The 16,452-nt window shown below is 42.8% G+C and overlaps 1 protein-coding gene across 1 annotated transcript in view; it reads left to right on the top strand.

Annotated features, from left to right (window-relative positions):
* The window catches only part of LIMCH1 (LIM and calponin homology domains 1), a 322,455-nt gene that overhangs the window by 211,321 nt on the left and 94,682 nt on the right, over positions 1 to 16,452 (top strand). Inside the window, exon 4 of the mRNA XM_053672339.1 lies at positions 11,744 to 11,850. Within this exon, the coding sequence (XP_053528314.1) occupies positions 11,744 to 11,850 (107 nt within the window). The remainder of the gene's footprint in view (positions 1 to 11,743; positions 11,851 to 16,452) is intronic.

Raw genomic sequence — 16,452 nt, 5'->3', positions numbered from 1 at the left:
GCTTGAATCCCAGTTCTTCTGAATCAATAACACATTGTGACTCTCAAGTGGGCTTGAACGTCAAGTCTGTGAGAGGAGAGGCAGCTGCTATGTGGATGTTCACGAGTCTAAAATCCAGAAAGAGATAAAATGAAGATGCTGGAGCCTTTAGGTTGGACACACTATTCCCCTGCGTGTCCTGAGGGAGGAAGAGCTTCCAGCCGCTGTACTAGTGTGGGATCATGCTTGAAAAAGCTCTCCCAGCACGGTTAGTTAAGTCATTTTTGCTGCTTCTTTCTGTGATTGGTCTTTTTGGCATCAAGCCTGTTAAATTCAAGCAATTGAGGTAGCATCACAGCGGAGTGCACAGACTCTTTCAGAAGACCATCTTTAGAGGAAACTAAATTTGTCCAGCTGTGTTGAGAATGCTAACAATGGTGCTAGTAATTCTGTGCTCAGCTCTAGATGAACTTTGAGGGGCAAATCCACACCTGGTCCACTCTCGTGAAGGCAGCAAGCGTTGCTGGTTTTGTCTGACCTGGGCTCCCATTCCTAGGGAATTGTGTTATGATTCTTTTGGAAACTGTTCCATGCCCCTCTTCCTCACCACTGATTGAAATGATTCCTGATCTTTTTTACCCGGTCCCATTAGTCACTGTGGGAAGGAACCTGACCCCAGGCAGGCCAGTAAGTGTCTTTCCCTCTCCTGGGATTTTTAACACTGCAAATAAAAAAGAGAATTAGCCCTGTCAGAGGAGACAACCTCTGCGGGAAGTGGGGGATCCATGTGTAGGAAACCTGTGTGCAGTGAAAGCAATAAGCCAAGTGCAGAGCGAGCAGACAAGAGATGAAGCAACTGCAGGTTCCAAATGCAAAGGCCCTGGTCCCAGTTGTTTCAGAGGGTCAGCTGCATCCCCACCCTCCCTGTGGCTGGGAAGTACTGAGCTCTGTAATCCAATATAGGCCTATTTCCATCTGGGCTTCTCTCACTTGCAAATAAGAGTTCCCCTCTTACCCTGACCCCTTCCTGTCCAAAGCACTTAGCACATTGCCTTTCATACAATAAGTATGCAATAAATATCTTGGGGAAAATTTTGAAAAAGTGAAACCAAAATTAATAGAGCATAGCTGCTGGCTGTTTGATCTCCATTCTAACACAGTGTCACATTTTGCTCCCATTGCTGAAAAAATGTTAACAGATTGTTTTCAAAGGCCTTCAAATATCCAACTTCAAATTTTTTAAAAAATGTTATTAGATACAGAACTTGGGATGGGCAAAGTGAACAGACTTAGCTCTTGGGGACTAATGACATCTGTCTGTTGATGGAGAAGAAGGTAAAGGCATGGCAGAGAGGCTGAAGAGAGCAGAGGAGGCTTGTGAAAACCTAGGTGAAGACAGGAGAGGGCTGACCAGATGCCCAGAAGGATCCCAAGTGGATCTGAGGGCCCCACCCAGGTGGCAGCTCATACATTTGTAGCCCTCAGAGCAGCACCATTATTTCCAGTAGTGCCAGGAGCAGAGCATTAGGGGTTTAGGGTGTTCAGTAGATAATGCTCCTGTCTTTCCCTCCCAGCTGAGACATAAACACGGGAGTCAGATGGAGATCAAAATATCAGCTTTACTTCTCATGAAACAAATAGGACAGCTTGGGTTTAGAGCCGTAGCCAAGTGGGTTTGCTAATCCTCACTCTTGAATTAAATAAATTTATCCACCCATCCCTCTCACAGCTGGTCAACCACAGGCCTCTCCCACAGAGGCTTCTGACCACATGGCAGAGACAGGACACATGTGTCCTACAGACAGGCTGTCTTCCATGGAGAGGAAACCCATAATGGCTGAGCCGAGCATGCTCCATTTCTTCTCCCAAGCCAGCCTTGGGATGGAACAGTGGGGCGCCAGGAATGTTTTTCTCCATGTCGAAATACAAGGAGTGGGCATACCTGATTGGTTGGGTTAGCCCCAGGCTCATTTCCAAGGCTGACTCTCCCACCTGTGCTATTTCCTTTTCCTAGTCCTTGCTCCCTAATAGAAAGACAGAGAAGCGGGGATGCTGAATATGCAGGCAGTGAGTAGTTGTATAGTCCCACAGCTTGGACTGGATCGTGAAAGGAATGAAGCAACAAGGGGAGAGGAGAATGGTCTGAGGGAAAAGGGCAAAGTCTGGAATGAAAGAGCAGGTGTCCTGGGGGAGAAGTAATGACAACCCGGGAAGGAGTGGGGCTAAGCCCAAATCATCGGATGTTGGAATTCAAAGTTACACAGGGCAGGCCTGGGTGACGATGATGTTCCTGAGAAGGGGTGCATAAGTAAAAACCACCACTGGAATTGAGGGAGTCAAAGAACTGTAAGGTTGGCAACAACCCGGGTTGTTGAACAGGTTGCCCACAGGGGGGATTTAAAGTCACATAGAATGTTGACTACATTAAGTGGTTGGTGACTGATGCCAGAGTCCTCTGTGATTTTGGCAGAAATAGAGTGAGGTAGAAGACTATTGTGGTAAGGAACTGGTGGCTCAAACCTCAAATGGGGTGGGGATTGCTTATGAGGGTGAGGAAGGGGCCAGGGAGCCCTCAGACAAGCAGGGTGGCATGCTTCTCTAACACTGACAAACTGCAACTTTCCTGAAAGAAGCCATCAGCCAACCTCCCTTTGACTCGCCATTCCCCATCTCAAAATCTCTTCTCTGCTGAACATCCCCAGTGTGTCTCTGTGTTTTCTCCATCATTTTTATTCTACCTGCACTGACTTCTTAGTTTCCTGCCATCTGGTTTTTACCCTGTCATTCCACCAAAACTCTCCCCAAAGTCAGTAATATTTTTTCAATCAGAAAGTCTATTCATTGACAACTTAAGTATAACAATGGAGAACACTTATTGTACCACTGTTCTATTCTAAACACTTTACATATATTTTCATACTTAACTCTGCACAACAGCCCTATGACATTAGGGGTATCCCCATTTTTAATATCATTAATTTATTCTATGCATATTTATTGAGTGTTTGCTTATTATACCAGAGATGGTTCTAGATAATATCTAGGTGGGGGAGAGAGAGACAGAGGGAGAGAGTGAGCTGTGCAGAGGCCCTGGCAGGAACCGACCCAAGCTGGTTGAGGACCCACTAGAAGTTGCGCATGGCTGCAGGCAGAGAGGGCGTGGTGGAGATGGGCTCAGGGAGGCGATGAGCAGCACATTCTGTGGGGCCTTTTAGAAGAGAGAACTGAGGCAGAGACCCGGTAGGCAACTGGTCCAAGGTTGTTCAGCAGAACAGCTGGGGTCCTAGATGCGGTGCTGTGTTGTTTGGCATTGGACACATGGTACTGCCTGCATAGTGCTCTCACTTGGCATCCCTGGCAACCTTGCCTGGTTCTCCCGTACTCGTTCACTTTTCCTCAGGGACAAGGCGCTCCCTATCCTCTAACTGTCCTTAGTTGTCAGTATTCTGTATGGCCCTGTTTCAGCCTCTGTTGTTCTGTCTGAGCGCTCCTGGCAATACCGTCCTCTCCCCTACATGTGCTGTGTGCATGTCCTGGTGGATTCCAAACCTTCATATTATGTTAGGGCCTCACTTCTGAGCTCTAGCTCAGAGCTCCCAATAAGCGATGGCTCTGAATATGCAATGTTTCAAGCTTATTTCCATTTCTCAAAAACTCTCTTTCGTCCAGATGGGTCTCGATGGCTAAAAACCTCAGCATCACCCCAAAGCCCTTCGTTCTCATCTTCTACTCCCCAATCCAGTCAACTGCCAAGCCAATTGCAGTTTGACTCCCAGGGGAGGGATGCACACATCCTCTCCCTCTCCTCTGCTCTTACTGCTTCTGGGTAAATGCAGGCTTCCACATCTCTCCCTGAGGCCTTGTAATAATCTCTTGGACAGACCCTCTCTGCCTTTTGGATCTGACTTGCTAACACCGGACATATTCTCCTGAAATGAGAGTTAGGTCCTGGGACTCCGTTCCTCCTCATCCACTGATCTGGTTTCCCCGATGCCTAGAGAATAGTCTGCATCTTTGTCAGGGCTCTCACTACCCTCCTCCAGCCAGCCTCTCAGGATTTGCTTCACCTCCCCAGGCTTTCATTCCCTCTGCAGCTGCTGTGCTTCTGCTCATTTCCCATCCATAAAAGTTCTCCCTCTCCTTCAAGCAGCCACCCAGCTGCCACCCTCTGAGTTAAACTTCCCCTGAATTCTTCCAGGCAGAACCAGCCACGCTTGCCTCTTGCCTCTCAGTGAAAGGCCTGGTATCCTCATTAAGGGCTCCCGGCAAGTACAAATGCATCGCAGGTCTGGCAGTGCAGACGGTTGCTGGGCCTCGGCCAAGCTTGGCTGGAACCCATCCGTACAGGCTGCGAGAGCAACCGTGAACACAGAGGCAGGTACCAGAAATCCCCAAATTCTACTAATTGTGGGGGAAGTTCCTGGAGATATTTTGGCAATATATTCCTTCAGTTCTGAATTTCAAAATTGCATTTCTGTTAAAGGAAGTTTATTTGCTTTAAATGTAGGAAACCTGACAAAAACTATGTTTCAAAAGAAGCCTTATATTTCCAACAGAAGAGGAACATTGGAGTTAGTTACTCATTTTCTAAAAAGATCTGGGTCTTTTCTGATATTCTTGCAAATCTTTCTGAGGCATCCTACTCCTTACTAAGATTTAAAGCAAATATTTATTATGGAAAAATGTATTAAACTAATAAACTCACCAGACATAATTAATCCAAGTTTTCATTTGGATATTTCCATCTAGTGTTTTAATGTATACAAACTATATGGATGTTTTATGTGTTGTACTTTAAATACCTGGCAGTACAGGCATCTGGGTTCATTTGACACTCAGACGAGCATTACCTGCACTTTCTGTGAACTCCACATCCACTGTCAGGTTGACCTTTCCCTACTGGTTATAAAGGAAGTAAAGCCAAGGAGGTTGTGCCAGGAAGGGGGCGTCCCACTACCTGTCCAGTTTCCCTGGAGAACCACTGAGGGCCAGTGCCTTCCCCAGAGCCAGAAAGTTGTGTGCTACTCTGTAGTGGATCAAGGAAAGAGAGAAACGCCTCTCCGGTTGGAAATGACAGCTAGAGAAAGGGAAAGGTGGCCAGCAGGTCCTTGCTTGCCTTCTGAAGACAAGAGGGAGAAAGGCCTGGTTGAGGCAGCGATGTGTCTTGGGGGGGCTGCACTGGAATGAGTTGCGGCCCACCCTTCTCCCCTCTCATTCTTGCCCCTTCCTTCCATGGTGCCGTGTTGGGTCAAGCTCCAACTGAGAGAGACGTGTGGTTGGCATTTCTGAATACAAGTCCCCAGTGAAATGTCAGTCTGCTTAGCGGTTAGGTTCCATAATGTAATTGTTAGCCCTCATCAGGGACACTTTGGCTTAAGTAGGCTTTTCCGATCTAAACTGGGAACCACTCTGTAAAGGTTATTTCTCTGGGATAATTACAAATGATGACTTACAAGTAGCCTCCGTACGAATGGACTTTTGGTACATAGCCTGTGTCTGAGTTTGAGGCTGCTTGTGTGGAGGGCCCAAGTGGGCAGGTGGTCAATGACAGTGACTAAACGACAACCAACAATAACAGCAACTACTTTTTTTGTGTGCCATCTGCCATGTAACTGGCAAGGGCTATAAATACGCACTGTCTGTTTTTCCTGAGCAGCTAAACTATTCTTCATCTCACCTTCCATGGTCCTTTGTTGACCTGAGTTGACAATAATGCCATAATAATAACTTCCATATAATACGTGTCCTAGAAGATACCAGGCACTGGACTGTGTTCTTTTTTTAAAATATTTTATTTATTTATTTTTAGAGAAAGGGGAAGGGAAGGAGAAAGAGTGGGAGAGAAACATCAATGTGTGGTTGCCTCTTGTGAGTCCCCTGCTGGTAACTGGCCTGCAACCCAGGCATGTGCCCTGACTGGGAATCGAACCATGATACTCTGGTTCGCAGGTCCGTGCTCAATCCACTGAGCTATGCCAGCCAGGGCTAGGACTGTGTTCTTAATACACATTTTCTGTACCTCTGATGTCCCTGTCAGGCGGATGGCATTCCCCACCCTTCAGAATAGAAATTTTGAGAATCAGAAAGGTGAGGAACTGTGCCCAAGGTCACATTACCCATACATGCATGAGGCTGGGGTTTGAACTAGAGTCCTTCTGACTCCAAAGCTATTGTGCCCTGTTCCTTGATATATCTGCGGGTCTCTCATTTCCATTGTCTAATTTGAAGTCAGGCCTCTGTTTATGTGTATCTTGAACAATTCCAGCTATTTGACGGATCTTGAAAATTAATCTTGAAGATAAGATACTTTTTTATGAGCTCAGTAGTTTATCTGCTAGGACGTCAACTCCATGAGGGTAAGGAATTTTTTTTCATTCTTATGAGCACCTAGAACTTAGTACACACTTTATTTTACATATTCAGTGAGCTCCTACCACACACTAGGGGCACTACTGCATTCTGGGAGCAGAGACCATCCTGGGCCTTCCTTCATCTTGTCTTTGGCATGAGAAGGGAGGGGAGCCGAGTACAAGGATTTATTCAGAGAAGAGGTCCCCTGAGGGCAGGGGGCTCAGGGCTCAACCCTGGGCCCCTGGGGAATGTTTCCCTACGCAGAGCAAGCCCACACATTAATGAAATGGGAAATCCCAGGGCCAAGAGCAGGAAGAATGAGTGCACGGTGGGGGTTACATGAATGGTGGTATAAATCCATAAATTCCCATTAGCCCAGCCCAGAATGGACTCTGTTAGGAACTTTATGTTACGGATCTGGGTTGAACAGAGCCTCATGTGAGAGCACTTTCCAGTTATTCAGAAATGGCGACTTTCCCTCAGGAGTCCTTCAACATTTACCTCAGGGACTTGGCAATAGTAGTCTCTGAGGTGAGGGAGCTTTTTCCTTGAATTTTATGAAATTGGTTTTGCCAATGAAGTCATCACCCTATGTGGTTGAATATATTTCCACAAATTTACAAACTCTTCTTTTCAAAACCTTTTTTTTTTGAAAAATTTCAAATGTACAGAAAAGTCAGAAGAATGACCAGTGAAGGCGTGATCATTTCCCTGTGACAGGGCCTGTGGCCTACGGCCCTGGGCCAGTCCAGCCCGGTGGCTGCTTTGTAAATGAGGCCATGGCGGTGTGGACACTCCCATCTATCCTGTGCTGTCCGGCTGCAAAACAGAGGCCACCACTGGCCCACAAAACTGTATTTACCCTCTGGCTCTTTACAGAAGAAGTTTGCCAGTCCCCGATCTAGCTTCACCAGTTGTCGATATTCTGCTGTATTTCCTGGGTCTCTTTCTTCATGACAGGCCAGCACATCCATTCCCTCTCTCCGTCTCTGTTTCTCTCTCCCTTTTGCTCAAAATCACATTTTTGCCCCTGAACCATTTGAAATTATAGACATTGTGATAACTCATCCCTAATAACTAACGTGTCTCCTTAACAATAAAGGCACTCTTTCATGTAACCACAATCTCATCATCGTCATGTATAAGAAAATTAACATTCATTCGATAATGTTATCCAACATGTTACAGTAACTGGAAAAGTTCATGCTACATCTTACATTTAAATATATTTACATTTAGGTACGTACATGTTACATTTAAATATGGGCTATTTAATTTCGACTTTTATAGCCTTATTTACTTTTCTTTTTTGCATCAAGGATCTAATCCAACCAAACATAGATCACATTTGGTCATCACGTCTCTCTAATCTCCAGTTTTGCTTTTTCATGGCTTTTACTTTTTTGAAGAGTCTTAAAGAACTTCTTTGGAAGCCCCACAAAATCACGACAGGTTTGTATACTACATTAATAAGAGCTGACTGTAGTGCTCCTTGTCATAAATCAGTGTCTTCCACTTCTCCCTTGGAATTGGGATGCTGTTGTACTGCCTGGCTTTTGAGGCTAAAACACTACTATGTGAGTTTTGCTTGGAATTATAAGTGTGGAAAAAACTCAGTATGAAGAGCAAGGCAGATGGGAATTTGCAAGTTGCACTTTATGTAATTAAAGGTACAGTCCTTCCTGCCCACACTGGTGGCTGCCCCTGTTAGCTCTTGGCTGGAGGGTTCTTCCTTCTGGCTTTTCTCCTGACTGGGGTCTGGCTCCCCTCCAGCATCATTAGGTTGCAGCAAGGAGCTGGAAGGAGACCTGCAGTTATTTAAATCTCCCAGCCCAAATTGTTCAGCCCGGCTGGTAACACAGCGCTTTTGTGTTTGCAGTCTGTGTGCTGAACACAGCATAGAGCTCAGACACGCATCTGGGCTTCTGGGAATCTGGGTGTGCATAAAAAAGCAGGCCTCCTTGTCCTTCCTGAGAATCCGAGGTGCCCAGTCATGTGCTTCTTGCGGGACAAGATGGCAGTTACAGGCCTGGTCCTCTCATTGTGGTCCCAAATGATTCCTAGAGAGTACCAGGACACAGCCTTTGTTTTCTGCTAGGCAGGAAGCCCTCAGAGATCACCAGGCCAACCAGAAATATAGTTGCATGCCCTGGAAAAACTTACCTAAACATCTATAAACCTCTGGAGATGGGAGGGAACATAAAAAACTCCAAGGAGAAATTTGACAATTTTAAAATGTGTGAAGTAATTGAAGGAGAGATGGCCAGGGTGTAGATGACTTCTGACTATGACTGGCTTATTGTTGGTCTACAAGAGCACAGGTTTTGTGAATGATGGCATATCTCACCTGTTGAAAAAGTCTAGGGACACAGGAGAGAACACACTCTGAGAAGGGCTATGGGGTGGACAGTGAGATTGTAGTATCATTGGTGTCCCTGTCTGCTATCTCGTTCCTCTTAAATCCTTCCTCCACCCTGTCTACCACCCCATAGGTCTGCCCTCAGCCTTCTTCTTCTGCTGCAGATCTGAGCATTGGTTTTCAGATCGCAGCCCCTCTGTGACTTGCACAGCCTCCCTTCCATGGCCTTCAAGGCCCTCTGCGAGCAGCCCCTAACTCCATAGCATCATCTTCCTTTGGTGCTGACCTCAGATTTGATGCTCAAGCTCCTCATCTATGCCACGTGTTTTGCATCCTCATCCTTTTCTGGCTGTGTGACCTTGGACAAGGTGCTTAATTGTTCTGTGCCTCAGACTGCTCGTCTATAAATGAGGATGAAATTAGTACCTACCTCACTAGGTTGTGCAGGGGTTAATGAGTTAGTAGTTGTAGAGCTCTTGGAAGCATGCTTAGCATATAAAAAAGGCTAAATAAATGTTAAATGTTAACAGTTTATTGCTATTGTTTGTGTTGTTTTGAGCCTGTTTTTTTTAAATTGGTGAATAGAAAATTACTATAAATGTCACACCCGTTGAAATCAATACCTATTTATTATCTTTTTTTCTGCAGTCAGAAGTAAAAACGTGGTTCTTTGCTCAGGATCTCACTGGGATGAAATCATGGTATTGGCAGGAACTGAGGTCCCATTTGAGCTTTGTCCAAACCTCTTCCAGGCTTGTGAGGTTCTTGACAGAATGCAACAACCTCCGTACATCTTTAGAACTCATGGCCCCCAGGAACTCTGAGTTTGCCTTGTTTAAAAGTTCCCCTGGTTAGGTCAGACCCAATTTGATCATCTTTCTTTTGATTGACTCAAAGCCAGCTGGTTAGTAACATGACCACAGAGGGATATCCCCTCACATTCATGGTTCTACTGGCACTCAAGGGGAGGGATTATACAGGGTGTATGCACCAGGGGGTGGAATTCTTGGGGGTCATCTTAGAATCCTGCCTACACACTGGATACTTGGGAAGAACTCCGTTTGCTCTTCCCTTTGTTGAGTTGCACTCAGGTGAATACATGATTCGGTAACCACCATCGTCATTGCAGATTTTTGTAGCATCTTTCTTAGAGTATTCAGGTGGATTCACACTGATACTGCTTCTGGAGCCAATTTTTTATCATTCCTCTCCTGTAACTTTCACTAATTGATAGGATCAGCTAGCTCGTCAGAAGTCTTTTAAGAAGAGGACAGAGACCTGTGACTGATGAACTGTTAGCAAAACAAGTCCCCACTCCCCCAGGGTCTTTCTGTTCTAGGTACATCTTTGCCTGCTGCCGATATGAACTGTGGCTCTCAATGCCAGAGTTTGGTAAAAAGGAAAGGAACTATTTATTCAAAAGTTATACAGGTTCAGAGTAACAGCAGATGTCACTGTTAAAATCCCAAAGTCCCTTTAAAACACACACACACACACACACACACACAGTCCTGCCTTCCCCCCTTTGCCCAACCAGTCCAGTCAAAGGTACCGTATTTCAGGAAAAAGAAATAGAGGTCCATAGCTCAGCTAGACTCCCAGTCCCCCCCCCAGTAATCTGTGCTCAGCTGGGTAGGTCTCCCACAGTCCCCAGCACCATCAGCTGTGTTGCCAGGATCTCCAGTTCTGAATGCAAAACTATGTGGTAACTTCTCATGGCCCACCAATGAGATTCCTTTCAACCCTTTCCTTCCCATGGTCTCTTATTGTCCTTCTTATTGTAATCTCCGTCCCACATGTCAGCCCACCCTTTGTTTAAATCCCAGTTTGGAACCTCCTCTGTAACCCCATTTCCAACTCCTCCCACTGTTGGCTATACCTGCCAGCCCATATTTTCGGCCTTTTTTGGCTGCCGTAGGTAATCTGGGCAGACGTGGCCCCGTGGCATGGAGCAAACCATCTCCAAGCTATCACACAGGTGCCGTAACCAGGGGGAGCTGCCTCCTAGTTACATCACCATCAAAGTTTTACATACTTACTTTCTGGTTCCATTCAGGCTGGAAGATCAGTCTGCTGTTATTGATATGCAAAATAACTATTTTTTCATATCAGGTATGAGGCTGGCCTGCAAAGTAACTCTCAATGGCCCTGTTTAGTGTCTTCCTTACTGCAGCCAAGCCTATTATCCTATCTTCCCAGATATCCCAAGTTCTGGAGCCCACTACAAATCCCCCCTTTGCAGAGCTTTGGGGCCTTCCAGCCTACACTTTGTTACAGAACCTGCTGCTAACACCCAGGAGTTCTGATGGGATGGCCCACAGTCGCAGTCCCTTCCAGAGCCATTTGTTTATTTTTCATGACTTCCAACAGATGAAGACCAGAACCCTCCCTAACTGTCCATTGTGCCTGCCCCTCTGCCAGCTCAAAGTACATTTGTGCCTCCTACAGGAAGTTTGCACTGTGAGAAGGCTCTTTTGCATTATTTTCAAAAGTTTTCCACATTCTTTTTCCCCTTTCCAATTAAGTCTAGATTTTTCCCATTTAATTCAGTTCCTTATCCACAAAAAGGTATTATCAGTGAAAACCCACTGATAATGAATGTATTTTAGATGATCAATTAAAAAATTATTGAAGATGAACACTCAGGTAGTAAAACCAGTTTTTTATATAAATTTTGAACCAGATTCTAGGTAGTAAGACATGGACAAAAGTTTACAATAGGGAATATCTGGGTTGGGAGGATCATTCCCTTCAAAGATGCTAAGGTTTGCTTTCAATGACATTTTACTTGCAATTTTACAACAATGTGTTACGGTAAAGGAAAAAATGAATTTGGTGTGGCTGTTGGTTTAGAAGTTTGAAGCGTCTTTTTCCTCCAGCATATCCTAACAAAGTATGTCTTTTTTTAATTCAACAAACCATGGTTTAGACCTGACTCTTGCTGCTTTACTGACTGATATCCCTCAGTGATTTGGACTATTAAAGAGAAGGGGCTGGTGGTTCATAAAGACAATGTAAAATAATACAGACCTGGATTTCTTTTCTTCCTTCCAGGACAATATCATCCTATTCTTGAGAGGTTGTAAAGAGCTCGGCCTTAAAGAATCTCAACTTTTTGACCCTAGTGACCTACAAGATACATCCAACAGAGTAACAGTCAAGTAAGTGACTCACGATTGATGTTTAAGGGAAACCCATTTATGGTTTGATTTGCAGTTTTGTGATGATGTTTTAAGGTTTAAGAGACAGACAGTTGGGCATGCCTAATAAGTAAAAACGTGAAGGTAAAAAGTCAAGCTTTCAAACTAAGACACACTGACCTTCCCTCTGTGTATAGCTTTCATTCTGATCAAATAGAAGCTTTTGAAATGGAAACATCACTCCTCTAAAGATCAAATATTGAAGAGAAGGAGAAAAATGTTAGGTGAAACTTGAAGGAGGGAGAGGCGAGAGAGAAATATGCACAGAATCTGTGTGTATTGGACAAAAAGCTTTTATCGGCTCCATTTGGGCATCTGAATGGGCTCTTGGAAGACTGTGAACTCGGTAAACAGATCTGAACTCTGTTTATTATGCAAAGAGAGCAATAGATTATGGAGAAATCTCTTCTTCATTTGCATTTGTAACTGTTTTCTCCTGTGTGTCAGTGATCAAGTTCTTTGAAGATGGGTCATTGGCCAGTTGGCTGTTGTTGACTGTATCTACTCAGTGAGCCACATTTGGGGCCAAAGAATTCTAGGGAAAGAATGTCAAAGTAAAAGAGACAGCAATGTGCTTCTCTGTGAAGAAATAGATCATGACTAGAGTAATGAGAAAAAAGTCCTTATGAGACTGTAGAAATAATTTTCCTATAGTTTAGAAGTCCTTTGGACTCTACAAATTTCATATAGAACATGTTCACTTTAGTCAAATAATATTTGGCACAAATACACTTTAGTAATAAGCTTAATTACATGGACAGGATCTGTGGATTAGCTATACTTCTTTTGATCATTTTTGGATTATTTTATCATAGAAAAACAGAAAAGGGAGAGAAGCCAAAAATCAGAGCTGTTAATTTTATGTTATTTGACAATACTGATTTTTTTAAATGATCAAGAAAAATGCAAACTACTGAATGAAATTGAGTTAGGAGTTTATATTGGATTTTATGATTTGTGACTGGCTATGAGAGAACCAGCTGTGATCAGTTATACAAAATTACTTCTCTGTTGTTAGTGTACCATTCCTTAATATTTCTCATGGAAAAATGTTAGTTAAGGGCAAAACTAACAACAAAAATTATGATATTTGAATATGGAAACCACCATTAACCTCATTTTAGTCATCACATGCTCCATTTATTGTTGTACACAGCTTCCATAAATTTTGCTTATTTTAGGAAATTGTTTCAGGTTCTGCCTCATCTCACATTTATAGTTCCACCTGGTGGCAAGTGACCAGAAACAATAGTAACTAGTAACTGCGCAACGTCATAATCATTAGTCATATATACATTGCTTGGAAAGTGGGAAAAATTCACTTTGACACATTTATTTGCTTTCTAGAGCTACTTTAAATTGGTATGTTACCAAACCAGGAGAACGCTGAGATTGGTTTTAGACATTCAGAACTCTTAGCACCTTTCTTACTTATTTACAAAAAACTGGGTATCAGGAAGCTGGGGGTCTAGCCTTCCTGTATCTTTCTAGGCCTGTCATCCAAAGGGAAGCTAAAACTTGCTCAGTGCAGATCTGAGAAGACGATTCTCAACCAATATGTGAAACAAGAGTCTTTAATTCAAAGGCACAGAAAGCAACCTAAAGGGCAAGCGTCACGTAGACCTGGGGCACACAGACACGGTCACTTCTCAGTTTCCATGCACCTCTCCCTCCTCCTATTCTTTTCTGCCCTTTATCTTCCTCTTTTTGCTTCCTTTTCTCATCTCCTCCTCTTCTCTGTGCTCCCCTTTCCTTCTTTATCTTGTTTTTCTATCTTCCCTTTTGCATTTCTTCTCCTCATTTTCTTGCCGTTTCAATTTGTCCTTCACTTGAGCAATAATATTCTCTCTAGGCAATACTTTTCCATCATTTCCCCCTATGACACTCTCATTTTCCATTCATTCATTCAACAAATATTTATTGAGTAGCTATCTACTCTATGTCAGACACTTTCCAGGCCCCAGAGAACCAGAACAGTCAAGAGAGCCAATGCCTCCTGTTCACGTGGAATTCACACCCTGTGTCAACACATGAGAAATAACTAAATACAAAAGGAATTGTAGGGAGTGGTAAGTGCTGAGAAGTAAACATAGATGGTGTGAAAGATAGTGACTATCATACTAATGGATATATCAAATCATTAGGTTGTAAACTTTAAACGTGTACAATGTTATATGTCGATTGTGTCTCAATAAAACTGAACAAAAAGAGGATAGCGACCAGTCCAGAGGTGGTCAAGAGTGGCCACTCTGAAGAGGCGGCATGTCAGCTGAGGGCTGAGACATGAATGGGAAGCAAGAGCCAGCCATGCAGAGATCTGTAAGGCATGGAGTGCGGAGGAAGACCATGTAGAAATCTGGGGAAGAGAAATTAACATGATATTTAAAAAGAAAAGTAGCCAGTGTGGTAGAAGCGTAATGAACAGGGACCAATGTGGTGGGAAGGGCAGTCCCCAAGCATGGGAGGATGTTGAACTTGAACTAATTATTGAGAAAAAACTTTATTTCACTGTAGGAATATTTAGAACATAAATAATTTTATATTAAAATTATGCCATAAATTTATTACAGTACTTAGAATATTGCTTCTGGTTTTAGCGAGAGTGGGCACAGATGGGCTTTCTGCTTACAACATTTCCGTGAACGGTGCTGGTTAGTTTGGCACTGTGCATGCGACATTCGGACCATACATACGGTTTACAGCTTTTGTAGATCAAAGTGGAACTGCTGTATGTCTCTGCTTTTTCCTCTGAGAGTTGAGCAGAACACTATTAGAGCTGGAGAACACCCCACCGATATCAATTAATACCATAAGCAATAAGTTATAGGGCTAGATCTTACAGAAAAAAATGTTGATGCTTTTTTAAATTAAAAAAAAACACTCATTAGTTTAGCTTTCATTGGAAGTAATTTTTCTTACATTTTTTTCAGCAGTAACTTGAGTAGGCTAAAAAGGGAAAACCTGCAAATGATTACTGCATGTGTAATTTAGTGAGCTCTACCCCGTAATGGATGCCAGACACCCTCGATGGGGCATAAAAGCACAGTCAGAGGCCACGTGGCAAGTATCCTTCCAGGGATTGAAACAATTGGATGAAAATGAGCCCAGGCTTTGAATTGCTCCTGAGCATTTCTCTGAAAAATTTGGAAGTATTTTCACTTAATTGATTGCTGTGTGGAAGTCATTCAACGGATATTTTGTGAGCTCCTACTATGTGCCAAAGATGATTTTTTTTAGAAGTGGGTCATAGTTTTAATCAATGAATTTTTATTGTCAACACAGAAAAAGTTTTGCGTGCCCTGTTTTTAACTTGTTTTTTTAATAACAATTTTGAATCTTTTATAGATTTTTAATTTTTATCTGTTTTTGTTAAATTTTTAAAAAATCCTAGCCAGTATCTAATGACATATCATTTTTTTTTTCTGTTAAAAGCAGAGAACATGAAAATATTCCCTTACTCTAATCAAATTGGACCAGTGGGTTTATCTTAGAATGTACTACATTGTTTTCTATTTCCTCAAACGTAAACTGACTTAAAATTGTGCACCTATTCATTGATATGTACTTTGGATCAGAATATGCAGCAAGGAAGTAGTGGGGGTCTAAAAACTTGAAGGAATCTTAACTGCTTATGAAGTAGTTTGCCTTCTCCCTCCTGTCTCCCCACCTGAAGTTACTGTGAAAACACACACACACAATATCTGTTTTTCCTAGAATCTATTTGTTGACATGTTGAAGGAACTTTGGAATCATTTTGGAGAAATTTTTATATCTCACTGTATGAATATTTAGAAAGTGCCACCAACTAACTTATTTGTTTATAGTTTGAGAATAAATATTTATGTATATAAGAATGCACATGTGTATATTCCAACATAACATGCATACTTTCTTACTTATAGCTAATTCCAAACACAAATTTATGTCCATAACAGAAAAGGACAAATATTTGGGTAGCATTTCCTCTTATATGTATCTTTTCAAGACTATTTAATTAAGGTTTTAGATCTTTATTTAAAAAAGGTTCATGGGTTCATTCCCCCCTCAGGGCACATGCCCAGGTTGCAGGTTTGGCCCCAGGTCTGGGGGGTATATGAGAAGGTAAACCAATCAGCGTTTCTCTCACATGGTAGTCTCTGTCTCTCTCCCCCTCCCTCTCTCTCTGAAGTAATGAAAACAGTGTCCTCGGACGAGGATATATAGTACTTGTATGAAAAATATTTGTGCAATCAGATTTTCATTTGACAGTGGTTTATAATTAAGGCAGAATTTTACTTTAACAGTTAAACTTTGAGAATACAAACATAAACAGTCTTAGTTTTAAGTGGAATTCTTCATTTTCCAGATGTTATGGAGCACTCCACTTTTCATGGTGCGTGATGGACCTTTAAGCCCACTTTGCGTTGTCTAAATCATTTTACTTAGAACCTAAAATAATAATGATAAGACTTAAAAATATTATATTTTCCTGGTTTCATTATACTAGTTGACTTCAAGTACACCCTAGAAGTGTTTAAGGCAAGAGCAGAGTGAAGAAACTGCTGTTCTGATCATATTTTCTTT

The sequence above is a fragment of the Artibeus jamaicensis genome, unplaced genomic scaffold (assembly GCF_021234435.1).
Source record: "Artibeus jamaicensis isolate MK-2021 breed Jamaican fruit bat unplaced genomic scaffold, CSHL_Jam_final contig_76, whole genome shotgun sequence".
NCBI lineage: Eukaryota > Metazoa > Chordata > Mammalia > Chiroptera > Phyllostomidae > Artibeus > Artibeus jamaicensis.
This window is presented reverse-complemented; position numbering and strand designations above follow the sequence as displayed.